Consider the following 19,253-nt stretch of genomic DNA (forward strand, 5'->3'; position numbering starts at 1 on the left):
CAACTAACTGCTGTAGTTGTGCTCATTTTTGTGTCCAACATCGTTTTTAATGTTTTTCATTTGTTTTGCTTGTGCTCGCTGATTTGAGTAGAACATTTCTGACGGTGTTTTTGGTGTGTAAACAAGAGTGTTTGATAATGACTTACTACATTAAATAGGTAAAAAGGGACGATATTTTAGAGATTCTATTTTCACCTAAATTCATAGTTACGCTAAATAAAGTGATCGTATTGACTAATTGCTTGTCCTACTAATAGTTGGCCCTAATCATGACCTGATGCGGCGGTAGAGTCACGATAAAAACTTGTATCATTTAAGTATGAATCGTCCTCCTATGAAAACAAAACATCCATTTTTTTTCTACTTAATATTTATAAACCATGCAAACTATATTCTTTAGTATTCCAAGACTGTAGTTAACACTGTTAGCACTACATAATCTCTGTATCACACACTATTTTCTCATGTCCCTCGGCCTATTTCCCTCCAATTAGGATAAAATGGCGGGTATTTAAAATGCGCCGGTAATGGCGGCGCCTGAGTCTGCAGATCAAGGCTTAGCAATTACATCGTAATCTGGGTCGCGCCGTGTGCCGACGTGTGCCACAATACGATTTACTTGAAGTTTCAAAAAGCTTTTAGGTTTTTGGGTTTTTTTTTCTATTTCTGTTATTTTATTTTTGATTAAAAATCAGTCAATAAATTTTATATAAATCTAACTATGTTCTCACGTACAAAGAAAACATGTTCACACATTTGATCTAAATACTAAATATTTACTAACAGTAATTTCTCTGTTATGTTAGAGTATTATTTTTTCTACTGTACTATATTTTGCAAATCAAAAGCCCGTATTAATAGTCATGTTTCATGGAAGAAATTTAATACGAAACAATGGTAGTTGTTACAAAAACAAGCCTCATTTAAAAATACAACATACATTTATCAAAGTCAAAGCGCATTGGCATGAGTAAGTGTTAGGTTGCGCGCGTTGAAGTCGTTTACTTGAAGAATAACGTCTATTCGCGACGGGGACTCACAGTATTAGTTGTAGCTAGTGTTGTACTAAAATTATAGATACTAGTATTTTAAGAATACTCTTATTTTCTTAATGTTATTAATGCCAAATAGGTACAGTTAAGTATACTTGAAAAGAAAAGCATTTATATTTTCTCTGCAGACGCTGTATTGTGTATAGTGCGGTTAAAATGTCAAATTCTGTGGTCAGTCTAACAAAATTATACCGATTTGTTAAAAAAAGAAAATATTATATTTTATATTACAGTTTCTAATAGAAAAAGATCTAGAAATTAAATAACGACTGGTACTTATAATAGTTAGAGATAATTGAACCAGTCTTATCAAGTGTAATTGAAAGACTTCAGATTCTAGAGATATGTCGTAAATACATAGCGTAAGTGGTCCCTTCATGATATTACTTAATGATAAACAATTGCAAGCATTACTAAGTCAATACCTATATATTTACGGGTACATTGATACAGCGGCTGTCCAAGTTTCATGTTTTCAGGGGTTATTTATGTGAGCATAAGTTAATATCACTGTAACTCTTGAACGTTTAAACCGATTTTGTATGACTTTTTCGTTGGTATAAAAGAACTTTAAAAAATTGCCAAATAAAGGCAATTTTGGTGCAGATAGTCGTGTTTATTTTTTTTATTGTCTGCTCGTGTATAATTTGATTGTATTCCAATGTTCTCGATAAACTCATTATATCTGACATTCCACTTAATTTCTACTTGAGTTAATCGGTACATACACCCAATAAAACACGTATACAATGCTTATGTTTGTTCATTCGATATTTTCGTGACTTGCTTCAATAAAACAAGCAATATACTGATTGAAGTTACTTTATTTACGTTATGCGAGATATTTATTGTGAGGCACGGGATTAATTAATGGTATGGCCGAATTGTACACGAAATGAATTGGACTTTATAGCGCATGTAAAGTTATTACAACGGCTTTTTGTTTACGTGATGTATTAAGGAGAATTTTCGTCTTATTGTACTCGTTAATGGCAAATGAAAACTCATTATTCGGTACGTGATGGCAGATTTTGTTTTTTAGGTTAAGGTTGGCATTACCTAAATATTTGGCCGTTTGTTTTTATGTTGGCAGCAACTTGTTTCGATATACAGATTTCTTTTTTTCTTAATTGATTTAACGTCTCTTTTTAGATAGTCATAAATAACTTTTTAGTCTATTACATGTTAATTATGTTCTGATTTGGTAAGTTGCAAAATCTGTCGCGTTTGGACTGTTAGTAGGCGAAGGCCCTGAAACGGGCATAAAAGTCGACCTTTTTATTAATTATGTATTTAAAAACACTAAATAAATAAAATGCATACTTTCTTTACCCTTTTTTTGCTAATAAAATCTAAGAAAACCTGTTTTCTTGTTTTTTTTTCTTCCCGTATCTCTTTCTCTGTATTTATTTGAACTGTATTGCATGTGTTAACTTTCTCTAATGATACTTACATACAAACTTTGTAATGACGTCAGTTGTTATGATTTCACGTGACCTGTGACTAATCAGCAGTGCAATCACAGAATAAGTTCAGAAGTGTCACTCTGTTCATGTTTGTTAGCGTAGAACGAGGACTTTTCAGTACTGAGATTTAAATCTATTTTGGTATTTATTTGCTCTTCTTGTACATTATTGATGTGATTATGTTAGAAGAACGCGAATTGTTCTGTAAATAGTGATTCTAATTCTGAAATATCCAGAGCACGTGAAAATATATTCAACGAACGTTCCTAACAGTTTACAACACAACGACAACTTCATGAGATTGTGTACGACAATACACAATCTCATGAACTTTCATCATACATTGGCTGCTTATTTCAAGTTTTAATAACACTTAATAAACAAAAAGCGCAATGGATGCTGATTATTCAATATTGGTTGTTCAAAACCCGGGGGTCTACTACCACCCCGTGACGTAAGGCTGTAGTAATTGTGGGATAGAGATGGTCTATAACTCATAATGCGTTGCCTCGCTCACTCAATTAGCCTGCGTTTCCACCAGAGATAATGTGTCGTGCGAGGATGTCCGCCGTTTCCACCGGAACTGTTCTGACCGAGGCGAGATTAATGATGCGGCTCTATTGTTTAGAGTTACGCATCCTCGCACATCTCTGGCGGAAACGCAGCCTTACAAGTCTTACGTCTTGAGGTACCCCTGTACGGACCTTCTCTTATATTCTAACTATGGATGGATCGCAATCTAACACGCACTTCTTTTATAATTTGATAACAGGATTTTCATTTTCTTTGCTTTGTCTAACATTTAACAATATTTTCTATTTTCCCCTACAGAATCTGGAATCGACCATCAAGAGGAAAATTGCTAAGGTATGTGCTTTCTCTTTCTATCAAACGACTACACTTTTCTTTTATAGGAAACAAATATTGAAGTCTCAAAAGAGTTAGGTTTTAAAAAAAAATAAGGTTAACTTGATGAGAAAAATTAATGACCGTTAACGTATATCTCATTTTTTTACATAAGAATCTTTCGTTCTGAACTTCGATTACAAAATATATCGTAAATTGGCCATTTAACTTAAAAGAACAGAACGAACTGTATCTCAAAACTATGAAATATAACACCAAAAAGGAGAAGGTTCTCAATGCGTCTATTATTTTTTTGTTTTTTTTACTGCCCTGTTTCTGATAAGTGAAGCGATTTAAACGATCGTTTTTTCATGTGACGTGACACAGCTGTTATCTGTTTTCGTAAAACAGTTCATCTCAGTAGTTTTTATTTAACATCACTTGGTGTACCAATACAACTCCTTACCTAAACTATATACGTTATAGTACGTACGAATATTACATCTCGTATTAATATTTTTATATCTGCCGCTACATTTACCTCGGATCCAGTTCCCGAGCTTATGCCATTTAACTGGCCACTCGCGACTACTCGCGAGCCAGTAGCCTCTCCGTGATTTATGGGGACGTGCACGTAATTTAATTAATAAAGCGTCCTCAATCATGACGATCAAGAAATTGTTGTGAGCTGACTCGGTTTGTGTTGGAAATACTTTGTTTTTGTAATGTAAGGTCAGGGTATAATATGAGGTTATGTTGGTATATTTTATAACGAATTGTTATTCTACTGTCGGTAATGGGAGTAACTGCATATAAAAAAGGCTATAACCTCATATTTTATAAATAATAAAATAACAAAGTATACGAAACTGTGAACCTACTCCAACCCACCATAGTAAGGTTTTATAGTTATTGAAGAGAGATAGCAATATACTGCTTTCGGCGACTCTCTTACTTGCCTCTAATAGGTAGATCCACTGAACTCTGAATCCCCGAATACGTTTGAGTAATATATCTGTTACAGAAGTTAGTCTAGTCAGACTAGTCTTAATTAAAGTTGAATTAAAATTATCGTCGTCAACAATTCAAATAATACGGTCTAAATTATTATTTTAATAAAATGTATAAATCCAGTTTACGGTGCAATACTTTGACAGGTAAATGACCTATTACCATAGCTTATCTGTTCTCGAAATTAGCTTAGACAAACAGCCCGATAGCAAACCGGCTTCGACCAGGGGACACAGTTAAAGTGTACCTTTAGAACTGACTTAATATTTACTCAGAGTTTAATTTTTATTAAATCATCTTGCACTAAGTACTGAGTGCGTCATAAAAATGTTTTCTATTTAAAAAATAGTATATTTAAGCTTATGTACTATTGAAATCCATTTTTGGTATTTTGTAGATTAAAAATAACTTAATCTTATTTTAATTTTGTTAACTCTAAAGTACAAAACGGCTCGTTCTCTTCATCTAAAGAAAGCTTAGTTTAGTAAATTGTTATAATAACAAGGACTTAACAACTACTATACACACTTTTAACCACTAATTCGTTAAATAGTCAAAATCTTAAAAAAATATCTAGAAGAACACGATTCTGGAAAAAACACCTTTTCGATAATAACATAAAAGACATGATTCATAATCTTCATCTAATGTTTATAAGTGTGAAGACGCGGTGACAGTGTGTCTACAATCGCCGCGCGTCGCTTTGATGTAGATAATTGAATGATTACTGCGCGAGCGCACGACGAAACTGTATCACGCCTATTTGTTCCTGTAATTGAGGATGATTGTATTAGAGTTGTGTAGAAATAAGATAATAGGACACAAACTTGATTATAACAAATAGAACTGTAATTTACCGTTTATGAACGTGTTTTAAAAGAAACAAATACTGCATATAAAAATATATCAGTTTAATAAGGTCGCTTTACGCCACCTAATATCTAACGTTTGATAGAACTTTAAAAAAATAATCTTAAAACAATAACTTTTCAAACTCACTCCGCTACTTATCTCAATCTATTCACTAAACTTCTCTCAATCATAACCCGTAATTAAACTCAGATCCCCACTCAACAATAGCCCAACAAATGTATGTAAACTTTATGGAACCGTGAGCCCATAGTTGTACGTCACGCCGCGAACAATCGTCGCGCGCCGCTTTGAAGTCGATAATTGAGAGTTATTGCTGCGCGCGCGCACGGTAGCTCTATCGCGCCTATTTCGATCCATAACGTGCATTTGGACTCTAGGTGAGCGATTTTTGTTATTGTAATCAGATCTGAAATGCCAATTAAAGCTGTTTCGTTAGTGAGAGCTGGTAATGTGTGGTCTGTTTATTAAATTGTGAATAATAAAATATTTAAATTAAAAAGTAGGGATAATTTTTTCAATACCAGAAGACAATTGTTACGTTTATACTGTATTTATCAGACGATAATATTAAAAAGCCTAGTTGCAATAAAGAAGATTGGAAGTAGGTGGTTCCTTTTGTCGGTAAAACATGTTAAATTATTTACTGATATGAATCCGCTCCGCGTATTCCCCCGCTGGTTCTCTCGCCCGCCCCTCGTTTCTTCATCTCAGGTCTCTATGGAAGGATAGCGGCGTTACGTCATGTTCGCAATTTACGACAATGTTAATGTGCTTTACGATTGTTGACTGAACACACGGATTTTGAGTTATGGCGGGCTTTGCATTTACTTATAGGACCTGGGACCTATAATCTAGTAGTCTACAGTTTCCTACTGTTTCTTAGGTTTGAGGATTAAGGATTAGCTGAATTGAGGTTTATTGCTGGTTAATGAGTCTAAGTGGGTATTTGTGGGCCGTGTAATTTTGTTGTTAGAGATATTATGGTGGTTTCAAAATTGCAAACTTATGAGTACCTATAATACTATGAATTTAACTCTTCTTATTGTAAGATAATTTTAAGTGTTATGCTGCATTGGTTTCATGTAGCGACAGACAGAGCGTCTCTTAGTGTGTTGCCTTTTCAGCTGATTATGGATTAAGATAAATGTAAGCTGGTCCACACTACAGGACTATTTTGTTTTGGGGGTAAACGACAATTGAACATTTTACAATAACAATTATTAAAGAGAAAGTCGGTATATAAAAGATGCAATTATTGACATAAATAAAAGGAATACAATTTTCAGATCAACCAATTTGTAGAGCACTTTGTAAAAAGGCAGCCTTTAACATTTTTTCCTTGCACCTGTATCCAAGTCAATTTGAAACAGCTAAAAACCACGACATTTTATTAAATTATGTTAAAAAAGTCTTACTTAAAGCTTCTTTGACAACGCAAGAATATTACAGAGATGAACAAAAACTTTTGACAAGGCAAAATGACAGAGGACAATATTTTAAAAAATGTTACATGAATAAGTTTTTAATGTTTTCATTATTGATCGGAATCAAAGAAAAACATGATTTAGATCACCTGCTTTTTGTTTTTCATTGTATTTTAAATGTTAAAGTAAGTTTATTTTTTTATGTGCAAAACTTGCACAATATGAACGTCATTAAAAAGCTGTAAGAAACATACTTTGTCCATGACAATTTAAAGCAATTTATCTTAGTCAGAATCCAAATATAAGGTTTTATTCATTAGAATCATACCTAGCGGTAAAGTAGGTCATAAAGTCAATAATTTCCTTTGCGCATCAGCAGGATATTATAGAAAAAAAAAACAACTTACAATTTACTTTCAGAAAAAAAAATAGCAAGTCATTCGAAATTTAAACGCAGCTGCGTTCGCTTACCTTAAAATAAAACGCACCCCTTTGTTCCGTAGTGCTCGTGAAATGTCAAAAAGTGAGGTTAGCTGTCATTTGTCTTTAAGAGTAATCATAAGCCAGATGTGAGTAACATGTCGTCTCATATAAATAAAATTATCAATAAACTGAAAACATTATAAATTAGAGCAAAATAGTATTGAAAAAATATCGACATTAATAAAACTGGTATTACCTCATATTAGCTAATTATTTGGCCTCGACAATCGTCTAAGATATTAATTTTAGTACAAGTAATAAAAGTATTTACTAATTTCAATTGCCGCATTACATAACATTGAATTAAAAACTTTATGTACTTTAAATGTAAATACAACTATAAGTGGCATTTTAATCGTGAGAAATAGTATAGACATCCGTGTGACACCTCTTCCTAAAAATGTAGATATATAAGATCGCTCCAAATTGTAATGTGTTCATAGAAATTAATTACTTAGAACATTTCTCGCTAAGCGTATTATTTCGCTTGTCAACGTTCACCGTTACTCGCAACCAGTCTGTAGATGCATCTTTAAAATTAATCTCATCACTTTAAACACAAACTTAAGCTTACAACTCATTATTATTCTAAAAGAAAATTCAGCCTTATTTCTGTAATGATAAAGTTCTGTTTTAAATCTTTTAATTTTTCAGGTGTAGTAGCACGTTAGGGATGACATTTACAATTTTTTTCTTTGCATATCACGTCAATCTTAATATGTAAGTTGTAAGGTCGAAAATTATCGTTGTTTTAAAATGTTATTCTTGTTAATTTTTATAGATTATAACGATAGAGGAGTCGTAACGTAAATTGTCTGGTTTTAAATATAAATATAGGTATGTTGCAGACATGTTTGTAATTTAGTCATTGCGTTGATGTCTGGTGGTTGTATAGTTGTAAATTAACTTCATGAAAATTATGACACGAAGATGTGTTATTATAATACAATTGAATACTGATGCCGGTAGCAATGTTTGTGATGCATTATTCATGGTTTCTTCGAAGACAGTTTTCTTTATTACTCGATTAACGAAACATGACATTCAAGTTGATACATGCTTCGACACAATTATAACATTTCTCTAATTGATGCGGTATCGAGTATTCATGTGGCTTTTCTTTCCTTGTTTTTTTTTTAATATTCTTTTAAATGTTGTTATTTTTTGTTGTTTACGTTCCAGCTGCGTTGACAAATGTAGGAAATTTCGTTTCTTTTTGGGATAATAGAAATTTTGAATAGTTCTCCGTTTTAAATATACCAAGGCTAAACCTGTAAGAATACAGTTGACAATTGGGGGCATTTTGTACAATATGTATTGTTTAATTTTTTTTGTTAGAATTAGAAATTTTCTCATCCTGACAACTATTGAAGTGTAATATTTTTTCTTTCAAACTGTCCACGCGTGTCATTAAAACCAAAATAATGCTTGAACCTAGAATTTTTAACATTCCTCTAGTTTCGCAAACTCCCGCGACACATCTAACTCAACCTTTTTTAATCACACGGGATTTCGTCATAACGATTTGTATCTCTGTTCGCGGCTACTTTCGCGAAACTATAATGCATAAGTTAAGAGATAAGGTTGAGTTGTGACGTGTGACGATAGTATCGGTGTGAACGATTGCCCCGTATTGTGTTACCCCTGACGGCGGGGTAATCAATATAATGGGGAATGTCTTCTGGACATGCTAAATGGAATCAAATTATAATTCGTCCTGTCCGTTAAGTGTGGCCTTAACCTTACGTCGTTGTTCTTCGCATTTCGAATTCGGAAGGTTTTTTTTTGCTGATATTAAGTAGCTGTTGCTTGCGGTTGTAGTTGCACAAACATTATCCTTCTTTAACGAAGTCAAAGAAGAAAGTAGCTTACAATATGTGTTAATCCAAGATGTCAACTAGCCGTTAGGGCGTGTGAAGATAGGTGAAGTAAGTGAAGTGTTCCCCAATTTATTTCGTCTTTAGTAAATCTCTTTGTCATTAAGTGCTATTGTCACTATCCATTTTCGAAGAAAGTGCAAAATAATCTATATCACTTAAAAAGTATAATTAAGTTGCCAAAGCGATACCTTGAAACAGGCACATTATTATTAAGTACATTTTCTTCTTGTCGCATCATCAGAATTTAATTAACGACAACGATCTAATAGGCTCGCATTAAGCTCTATTATCCAACATCACGTTAAATTATAAACAATTACAACACACCTGTATTGAGATCATCATATTTAAGCAGTGTATAGCTCGGGGCAGGCTTCAGGCAGATGGCCTACCTATCTCCCGATCTCACGTCATTACAAGGCAAAGGCGTGAATTACGATATATGCAAAACATGATAACTATGAACAGAAAACATCGATACGGTAATTGCTTGTTGAAAACTAGAGATCGATAAGTTTTATCGATAGTAATCCAATGTTTTTATTAGGTCGGCCTGTTGATTGAAATTTATGTAAGTCGAGTAGTCGAGTTTCTTTTATTTTTATTGCGAGTGACAAAGTTAACGGGTTAATAGAGCAGTTTTAAATTGAACTTTGACCGGCGTGATGGTCAGTTTGATAGGCGTTAAATGCACCATCTATTTCTATACCATCACGTACCTTCGCTATGGGTTTGGCGGCTTTGTACCATTACCATTAGATAGGCATCGAGTAGACACAACCCTATCTGGGTTGTGTTTACTCGATGTCTATCTGATTGTATTTTTGCGCTCTCAAGATCATCATCATTATCATCATCCTAGCCTCAGGCCTTCTAGCTTCTGGCTACCCGTAATGACTGTCAAAGATGTGTAAATAAACAACCGGGACCCATAATTTTACGTGACTTCGAAAACACGGGTTAACTAATTATTTCATAGATGGATACCATCCAACACCAAGTACTTACCGTCCAACACCAAGTACTTACCATCCAACACCAAGTACTTACTAGTGGGATTAGTGGGATGTGATAAAGCAACAAAAAATTTAGTTTTTATTCTTGTTAGTTGCAGTTTGTCGAACCTAAAATCGAACAAAATTGAAAATAAATGTGCATATGTTTGCACGCGAGCTTTTGTCTTGCCTCCTAGACATTATGATCCAGTCAGGTCACTAAACCTGAATCTATATTTGTTTGTTGTTTTACCGTCATCTCGTTTACATATCAGCTCGTAAACGCCCACGGAGCATCCACACTAAACTACTGTTGTGGGTATAACATAATCATTGCGCGTGAAATCCGATTTGTATCGCAACCGATATGTGGACGATCTTCTTGGTGTAAGCTTTTTAATGTTGTAGAATAGTAGGGGGTCTACTAGACTCCACCATCTTGCGTTCAAAATGACAATATGTGGTTGTAGAGTCCCCGTTACTAATTTTAATCGTACGGTGATAAAAGCTTAGGTAAACATATCTTTATGAAATATCAAACGTAATTAAAACGAGTTTACGTAAATCCATACAACGCTTAGATGATAACACCAACATAATAAATCTCCCCGATTCCTTTCCGTCAACATCGACCGTACTTGGCGAACAATTATCCCTTAAGCTCACCGATAAACATTATCCGTGACCGTTTCCTGCCCTAAAACGCGAGGATGGGTTCGATTATCGCCTTTTTTTAAAGGGCTGCGTGTGCGCCTCTCGCTAATTTGCGTCTATATCGTAAACTGCGCATAGCGTTTAACCCGCGCCGCGCAACGTGGCGACAGAAATGTCGACACATTACCGACGTAACGAGCCGACTGGCTACCAGTGACGTGACTTGTTATCGATAAAAAGTGCGCTATGAATATGAATTTATTTCGACGCTTCTGAAATATAATCGGCTGCTATCTTGATGTACAATGTGAATTATTAAACTGCGCAGCATGGTTTCGCACGCTACATTTTTATGATTTGCTGGTGGGTTATTGCAAGGGTGTGCATGTTATTAAGGAATACAAAGAGGATGAAGGCTTGAAAGCTTATAGTTTGGGTACGACGTATCTTTTGTAGTAAAAACGTAGATTAATACTTTGTGTGCTTTCATAAACCCGTGTTATTATGCTGTAAAGAAACACATTTCATTTAAGCTGAAGAATACTATTTTATTGTATTTCATTTAGTTGAAGAAAAAATAGATAATATATATTTAGGTGATAGTGTTCTTATAAAAGAAATACTTGTGCATATCCATATCATGCCGTTTGATAATTAATATAATACTAGGCACGCTACGTGTACCGTCGTGTACATTCATGTTCAGTTTAGCACTTGTTATAAACTTGAATGGCAATCAATAAAATACATTTGACTGCAGAAATATGCTGAAATATTTTAAAATGACATACAACATAGACTGCTTCACGTTGTTAAAATAAACAAAACTTGGTGTACATCGGTCGCTAACAAATCGGCTTGTTATCAGCCGATCGGCGGCTATAAGTCGTGGCGTCGCATCGATAAATATCGATATAAAGTATCGACACCAGCCGCTGACGACACGCGAGATCGCACAACACTAATTCACAGGTTGACACGCGACTGTCATGGTGTACTCGGGATATAAGTTTGTGTGTTGCTCGGTTCGGAAGCTCGCTGTAACTCTAACTGGTAAACATATGTATTATAATTATGGACATTTGCCCATTCGTTAGAAGATCGTTCAGAAATATAGGTTACATCATGGCATATTGATCTCGAGTTCATTACGACTTGTGAAGCTTGAACTAATAAATTGACGATAAAAGTATCATAAAAGCGTTGCAATATTATTGCTTTGTAGTTTTATAATAGGTATTCAATCATCTATATTTAAAACAGTAGCGAGCTTGGTCACCACATGCAAATGCAAATCCGTGTGGTTTTGCAAACCATTGCGATATTTTTAACATATGGTCATTCTTCAACAATACGACTGACTCATTAGAATTTCTAAATTGAAGGACACACCGGTATAATGACACATGACTTGCGATGGTCAAATTCAAATTAAGTGACCTCCAAAGTGTAGTAATGGACCCATTGTTTACTTGGTGTAATATACGTATCGAGGCAGTGCACGCTTTGTAATAAAGAGCAAAATAATATTTAAAAGCTGTGATGTAGAAGATCAGAAAAAAAAGTACTTAACTATGTAAGACCTTCCTTGCTCACTATTTCTGTATTCCTAACAGTTTAAATAGATCAGTAGTCGCATAAATACTTATATATTCTATTTATTTCTAGTGAGTTGTTATAACAGTGTGTTGATACCAGTATACCTTATTAGTATGCACATTACTAGTAATGTAAATTATAACCCTTTAACCACAGATGTATCTAAGAGTTTCATCACAATGGGATAACATTTGACCTCACAGCCTCACGACCCCTCGATCGCCATTCAACGCGATCATATAAATAAGTTTCAGCATTTAATTATGCACTGCGTAACACGAAACACCTGTTCCAAAAACATTCGGTAGAGAGCGCCACGTGCGACAGTGTTTACATTTCCTATCGTATTAAATATAAACCCTTAACCATCAAGACAGATCTCGCGTGCTTCAGAGGTGTTTCAAAGATACCACTACCTTGCACTCAACTACCGTTCCATGACGTCACTCGAAAAGGACAGAAACACACGCACCTCACTCGAGAGAAAGGGACCGACGCAAGATAAAAACAACATACCAAATACGGTGATCACATGTGACTAAATATCCCTATAAGTGACGATACCAAGTAATTATTAATACGAAATTTTCGCAGTTTTGTCGTTTTTAGTAAAGAATCCATTTTACAGTATGGCGGCGTCGATTTTTCGCAACGCGTTGCGCAGGAGTGGACATTTTCGACACATGTGGTGCGCGCGTGTGTGCGTAAGAAGATGTACGCGGTATATTGGTGTCCGTTATAGGTTTTTTAGCGATGAAAAGCAACGTGTCAGGTTTTCTAGCGGTGTTCTCCTTGTGTTTTATTTATTACGATTTATTACTATTTATTATGTAAGGGGGTAAACGACACTTATCTAAAGAACTGCAGCAACAGTTCATTTATTTTTAATTAAGTTTCATGTGAGTAAATAAGATTATACTCTACTTAATTGATATTTTTCTTAAGAAATGCTTTAATTAAGGGCAAAGGCCAGACTAGAAGCACACCGTATCTTAGAAGATCTAACATAAACACAAAAATTATCATATCGTGGTTTGCGATTCTAATCGCGTTGCTCTACAAACTGTATACATAGCTACTTTATACCCGGCCTAGCTGTGGGTTATGAGAGTAAGTTGTTTATTGGTGCATGTAACTGTGTTCACGTGACAAGTCCTAATTAATTCTGGATTGAACCCCGGTTCTAGGTCTCAAAGTTGGTACACCGGTACTTTTGAAATTTACCGTTCCTGGTTGCTATTTGATATTTTATTGAATAATCGGGAAGTCGCAGAAAAAATATCCGTTTACGTACTTCGTTATTTTAAGACAGTCTACTGTAGTGTCTAAATTTCCATGTCAGTTTCAAACAAACACTGTTTTAATGATTTTCAATTGCCAGAATACTTTTAAAGTTGAAGTCAAAAGTCGTTATGCATTAAAATGAATTTTATCAAATCTTGTGGTTTTGTTAATGTCCGATAATACCACGATAAAAACCACAAGCTTTCAATGAACAAACTTCTAAATAGCCGTAATTTATGTAAAAAATATGTATTAAGGAAACATTTATTTTTTAAACTACTATTTTCATATTGGAGCGATGAATAAGAACAATTTGTGTAGCAATATTAATTTTTGTATATGTATCTTCATGAGTCGGAATAGAACCTGCAACATAACAAGTATAACGCACATTAACGTAGTAACTTTAGTATATGAATTGACCATAAGTTCTGTTACAAAAATATCGAAATCTATTTATACCCCTGACATAATTGTTTCATCTAATCCCATTTAAAAAAAAACGACTTAAGAAAGGTGTTCACAAAAATTCAAGTCACATGCGCAAAGACACCCCAGGACAAGCATTCGTGGATCACTCAATGCTTACTCGTTGATCGATCCCGGGACACATCGCGTTCAGTGGGTTTAACGTATTGACCACTCGGCTATCCATGGAGTCATACTTCTATGAAGCGACCTAAAATATTTAAATTAATCAATTTGAATATTCCATAAAATAGATTAAACCATGTACACTTAAAATTAAATATAATGATTTATAATAAACTATATTAACACCTGTTATCTGTTCCTTTGATCTGAGTTCACCACTCAAACAACGACTTGCATCTTAATAAAGATCTTCGTTATACCTTCGTTATAATTACAGTAGTTCTGCACAAACAAACAGACGGTTATCTCAAACTATTATCTTGGTTTATAGTCATAAATTGAGATTTAAAATGTTAGGCGTAGATTACACTGTGCGGAGTTACTATTGACTGATTAAGGCTTGTATTCTCGCTAGTGACCTTGTGCATTTGGACGAGTGCGGGTTTGATATAGATGCAGTATTTATAAGGGACGCATTTTTAAATAGTTATTATAGAAATCAGACATATTTTAAAGAAGTAACCAAACCAAATCATTTTCCTATGTATTGCAAAGCAGTAGATTTTCTTTTGAAAACTAGTACGTAACGTTTGCCGTTGCTGTTGCCGAATAATAGTTCATACATGCGCTTAAGGAGGCTTTAGTTGGTTTTCGGACTATACCAGGCAGTTAGTAACTAAGGACAGCGGACCCTCTTGTGCCTCTTTTAAATTGTCTGTCATTTGCTGTATAATTCGTGCATGGTTTTTTTCGTGTCATAAATTATCTTGTGACTCTCAATTGATTGATCTTTGGATAGGTGTCGATAGTCATTGTTCAGTTCATTCAAAGCTTGTTGGCTTAATATTAAAATTACTTTAGAACACGCTCCTTTTTAATAAAGGACTCTTCAACTCTTGCCTTGTAGGTTAAAACACAAACAGTAGCCATTCAATCAACGATTTTAATGTTGACATAATAACATTAAGAAAACTTAATTAAATTCACCTTCACCTGCGTCTAAAAACTGGCAACACTAAAACCATCATCGTAATGTTGCCAGCATATTATTCTAAATAAACTTATAAACATAAAGTAGTGAGTGCACACCCGGCCTTATGCCCTAGGCGCCATTGAGACCGTATCTCGTAGATCTACGCGCATGCGTACTAACATTAGCACTGTTTATTACTTAGCTCACCGATATCATACTTAGATTTCACTTAGCACTTACACTGACAAGCCGATATCTCCCTTAAAATAATTCTGCTAAGGTTTAAAACACTTTGCTATCGATAAAACCTTTTAAACATTTCGGTTATCACTAGCTTGAAGCTTATTGATTTAAAGAGATAGTATTAAATTGCTTTTGTCTCCTTTTTACACGTCAGCTTTATGTATATATGTCCCTTTCTTCTCAGTAAATCTATTGGCAATGTTAGGATATCTGAGCTCAAATCTCGGAGACCAAATGTGATTTATTGGTACAAATAAGTGAAGGCTGCCGTTTGAATTCTGTTAAAGATCTTTATGTTTCTCAGTAAATTGTTTTATTATCACTTATTTATGTTTGCTTGAGATACATAGATAAATTAATCACTGCGATTCTATAAGGTTTTAAGAGATAAGTGACGTTATTTTATTTGACTTCGCGTTACTATAAAACTAATCGCTCAAATAAATTAATCTGTTCTGTTTGAGTATATTTATCACATGATTAAATTAGAACAATTTTCGTCTCCAGTAACTTAAATAAAGTTTTCATCAAATCAATATAAAAATAATCCCATCCCTGTCAGTATGAGTTCTTTCTCAATGAATATAACAAATTCTCTACAGTATTTTTATGACCAAGCATTAGAAACAAACAACATACCAGTCAGTTTTTTCTACCAACCGTTGACAAACCTGAAAGCAAACGGAAGTTCTAATAATCTTAATGACGTATCGTCTAGTCTTCACCTATTCATAAAATCAGTGAATTGAATGAGCATTCCCATATAATAAGGTAACAGAGTACCACAGCCTCTTCAGTAAGAATCTAGCAGTTGTTGAAGAGAGACATCGCTCTACGCCAATTAGAACTCTGTCCCACTTCCACATTTTCAATAATATTATTTGAAGACGTAGCGTTAGACCCCCAGATTAGAATCATCCTTACATCCCCAATCAGCGTCACAAGTGAACCAGTTATTATTATTAATAACTAAGAAACAGACACGGATTGACAGGCGACGGAACCCGTTCCTTATCGCTCAATCGACAGGTGAGAAGTTATAAGGAACCGCGAGCACATGTATAACGGACACTTAATTAAACAATATGAAAGTTTTGCTCCGTTTTTCCGAAAACTGGAGGAACGTATTGGACATTGGCACGACTCTGCCTTAAAGCTACTATAGAAGCTACAAGGAGGTGCAACGTTTTATTATTTAGGTTCACTACAAAATTTATGCACTACCATCTGGGTAATTCATTTTTTAACATACAGAGTACAGACATATTATAATTGCCATATCGTACAGTTTCAAGTCCAAATTAACTTGCTGAAAAATACTTGATTTTGAATTAAACCTTAATCAAGAGTTCACTCAGTCATCTCGAATCAGGCTCAAAGTTAACCTATAAAAAGAAATTTTGCACATACCTTTCCGCAATAAAGCCTTTATTTTCCGGCCATAATAAAGCCTTCCATCATATCACAGCATCAAGCTTGTAGTATGTCCAGTGACCTCTTGAAGTTATCGTTGGTATAAATGGGGCACGAGCGACCGACTCGCCGAGATAACGCGGCGGACGGGGCGCGCCGTGACGTCACTTCCTTGTCGGCGCGTGCGCCGCTCCACTAAAGTAAGGCACAAGTGACGAGAGATTATCTAGATAAGATGGTGGGTGTCTTTGTATTTGTTTTGGGTTTTGTTTGAAAGGATTGAAGATTTGTTCTTAAATGCATTATTAAAATACATTTGAAATGTGATAAGATAAAAATTAGGGCAAATAATTGTATTTTTTAGCATATTTATATATTTTATACTTGAGTATTTAATTACTACATTTGTGTCCATACCCCAAAATCTTGTCGATATCTACAATCCCTTATCCGTATAATCTATGCCGTAAATCAACCCAATATTTACAAGTATATAAGGCCAATCGATTAACAACTTAGTTATAATAACTAGCACTTCCTCGAAACCTCATTCTTTCCTTTCTGCTTGGACCATACAACCAACGCGAGGCCGCACCGCTTCCGTCACAGAACCAAACCTTTATGCACTGGTCTTAAACCTTATTCTTAAGTCCATAAGGTTCAAAATTACATATTGAAGTTATATACGTTGTCTTGGTTAAGGTTTTTTGATAAAAGAGTCTTGGTAAAAGAGTTCAACAGGGTGCTTTGAGGATGTCCGTTAGTATTTTACACTAGAATCAGGTATTTGTAGCGTTTAGGCATTCATTATATAGTTTTTGCGGTTATTTTTAAATACAAGTTTTGGAGGTTAGAACTCACTTTCAAACGTGAATATTTTGTAGGGGTTTTGTTAAACATTTTTATTTATTTCTACATAAAATGAATAGTTCATAAAATGTTTATTGTATCAAATCTCGCTTCTGTACAGTTTTGTACTATTCAACTTGGTAAAAAAAGTATTCTGAAAATAAAAGTTTTTTTTAGCTAGCCGTGCCAGCAATGCATATCTGCATTTTCACAGGTTAATCCAATTTCAATGTTCAGTAAAACGTCATTGAGTCGGAACTCCACACGGGGCGCACTACACGAACTAATCCGTTTTCATCCGCTCTTTTTGTACCCCTTCACAGATTGGATCACGTGGAAAGCGGAAAAATCATATTGTTCCCGTATTGGAAATTTTAGGGTTAGTTTTATGCCTATGTTTCGTTGGCTTTTTGTAAACGAACCAGTTTTTATCCAATGAATAAATTGTAACTATTTTTACTGTGTGTTTATTTCTATCTGATATTTATCTAACATGAGAGATGTTGCTGTTATTATGAGCAAATCTTTAAATACTGTAAGGGATAGATTTCTTCTTCTTTCCTTCTGCTTATTTGACATCACCGCTGGGCAAAATCTATATATGGACGTGTCTCGCGTGAAAATAGGACAGGTGGTTAAGTAATACCCACCTATTCCAACTTATTTATCATCTCGCCGTCCTTACCACTTAAGTTGGTCATCCAACAGACACTGGGTCAATTATTTCTTATGAACGCCGTGCCATCATTGGATGATTATTTGCGTAGTCTGAAGCTCATATTTATTACTCGAACGTTGATGGTGCTTCAATTAAACCGTGGGATATTTTGGCCAATTCGGCTGGTGCATTAAAAATCAATTATGGCGAACGCCCGCGGCTCGTGTGTGATTAATATTGGTATGAAAATACTACGGTGACCTCTTTGACCGCCAGTGCTAGGTGCGGTGTTTATGAAGTATCAAGTATAGTGACATCGATGCTGTATATATGTGGTGGGCAGAAGTGATCGTTACGCTTTCCGCTATTGATGGATTTTTTCTTGCGTAGAAACTTTGGATACTAAGCGGTTATGAGATCAAAACGAATAAGCGTTGTTACACTTTTGGCTTCCCCAATTTGCTGCGGATTATCGAGTTTAATTAGTTTGTTTATATTGTCTCTTCAATAGTTGTTAAGCTTGCTCGTTGTCTCTTTGACTCCATTCATTTCCAGGGTCGTTAGGAGTCTTTGCTTGTGAATTGCGACGTATTACTCAGAATGGTTTTGACCACGGGCTACTGCTGAGTATTTTCTAACAGCAACTAACAACACCCGTGGAGGCGTTAGAATAATGGAAGCGTCATAAAGATTGACATGAAAATATACTAGCTTGACCTTTCTGAGTTATCTAGCTTGTGAAATGTTTGGCAGTAGTATTCCCCAGTCTTGGGGGTTTTAAAAGTATTTATTTATATTATTTACAGTTAAAAAATGGAAGCAAAATTCTAATTCTGTTACTTTTAAGTTTATTGATTTTTTGCCTCAAAAATACGCTTTTGTATTGCTGATAATATTCTAATTATTTACTCACTAGCTGTTGCCCGCGACTTCGTCTGCGTGGTTAGAAGATATAA

The 19,253-nt window shown here is 34.7% G+C and overlaps 1 protein-coding gene across 2 annotated transcripts in view; it reads left to right on the top strand.

Annotated features, from left to right (window-relative positions):
• LOC113505740 (serum response factor homolog) overlaps positions 1-19,253 on the top strand; it is a 244,212-nt gene that overhangs the window by 74,253 nt on the left and 150,706 nt on the right. The window contains exon 3 of one of the 2 annotated variants that reach the window (XM_026888545.1): positions 3,350-3,385. The exons of the other annotated variant lie outside the window; for it this stretch is intronic. Coding sequence (XP_026744346.1) covers positions 3,350-3,385 — 36 coding nt within the window. The remainder of the gene's footprint in view (positions 1-3,349; positions 3,386-19,253) is intronic. 2 annotated transcript variants of the gene reach the window in all.

Source organism: Trichoplusia ni, chromosome 27 (assembly GCF_003590095.1).
Source record: "Trichoplusia ni isolate ovarian cell line Hi5 chromosome 27, tn1, whole genome shotgun sequence".
Lineage (NCBI taxonomy): Eukaryota > Metazoa > Arthropoda > Insecta > Lepidoptera > Noctuidae > Trichoplusia > Trichoplusia ni.